The sequence below is a fragment of the Cynoglossus semilaevis genome, chromosome 5 (genome assembly GCF_000523025.1).
Source record: "Cynoglossus semilaevis isolate Cse_v1.0 chromosome 5, Cse_v1.0, whole genome shotgun sequence".
NCBI lineage: Eukaryota > Metazoa > Chordata > Actinopteri > Pleuronectiformes > Cynoglossidae > Cynoglossus > Cynoglossus semilaevis.
This window is the reverse complement of record NC_024311.1, coordinates 7,251,403-7,252,429: the sequence shown is the minus strand read 5'-3', so window position 1 is coordinate 7,252,429 and position 1,027 is coordinate 7,251,403. Positions and strand designations below refer to the sequence as shown.

At 43.0% G+C, this 1,027-nt stretch overlaps 1 protein-coding gene across 1 annotated transcript in view; it reads left to right on the top strand.

Annotated features, from left to right (window-relative positions):
• Nucleotides 1-1,027, top strand: part of mex3b (mex-3 RNA binding family member B) — an 8,642-nt gene that overhangs the window by 1,126 nt on the left and 6,489 nt on the right. Inside the window, exon 2 of the mRNA XM_008310213.3 lies at nt 1-59. This exon is cut by the window's left edge and continues 21 nt beyond it. Coding sequence (XP_008308435.1) covers nt 1-59 — 59 coding nt within the window. The remainder of the gene's footprint in view (nt 60-1,027) is intronic.

The window sequence follows — 1,027 nt, the reverse complement described above, 5'->3', positions numbered from 1 at the left end:
GACCGAATGTGTCCCGGTTCCCAGCTCCGAGCATGTGGCTGAGATCGTGGGCAGACAAGGTGCGTGTTTTGCCTTTGTCCTCGTCTACCTTTGGGGGACCTGGTATAACCATTGACCTCCCGTGAGGACAGTTGTCCTCCATTCAGCCGTGCGGCAGGTCTGAGGGTAGGATGTGAATCACTGCACGGTCCAGGTTAATACCTGCCCAACGTGCATGTGTGTGCGGTTTATTTGTGTTAATGTGTGTGTGTGTGAGTACAAACAGCTGGAGGGACACATCCTTAACTGCAGTGAGGACAACGTGCTGTGTTGTCATGTACAGTCAAAGGCTAAAAATCACTGAAAACTTCATCGACAAAACAAAAGTGTTGCCCACGTCACACTGTTTGCAAACATACAGTTCTAGTGTTGTGTTTCACAGCAGCAAGAATGTGTTTGAAATCTGTCACTTTTAACAGCTCCACCCCATAATGTTATTAGCAACTATTTGTGTTTGAAATCTGTCACTTTTAACAGTTATTAGCAACTATCAATGCATCAAGATTGATATCTAAAAGCAACGAAGTTATTATGACGTGTATGTTGTTGATATTGGAGCAAATTCAGTTTTTTTTAGATGTCATAGTTTTACATTTTGACAGTGATGACATAGTGACACGGTGGAGAAGAGAACACTGACTGTAGACTGAAGAGAACATGTGGAACTGGGCACAAGAGTGGGGTCAGCATTAAGGGGGTGGGTCTCCACTTTGGTTACAGGGGTTTACAGGGTGAAGAGTTCTGTATCAACTCAGGACACTGGTCCTGGTCTCACAGAGTGACCCAGACCGAGCCTCCTTCACTGGCTGCAGTTCTAACAACACTGTTATGAACCCATCACAGGGCGGGGCTTAGTCTGATTTGATTTATTTAAAAGAAAACTACATTAAAACTCTTTAGATTAAAGCATCAACACATTTATCTGTCTTAGAACATTAAAACTCTTTAGATTAAAGCATCAACACATTTATCTGTCACATTTATCTGT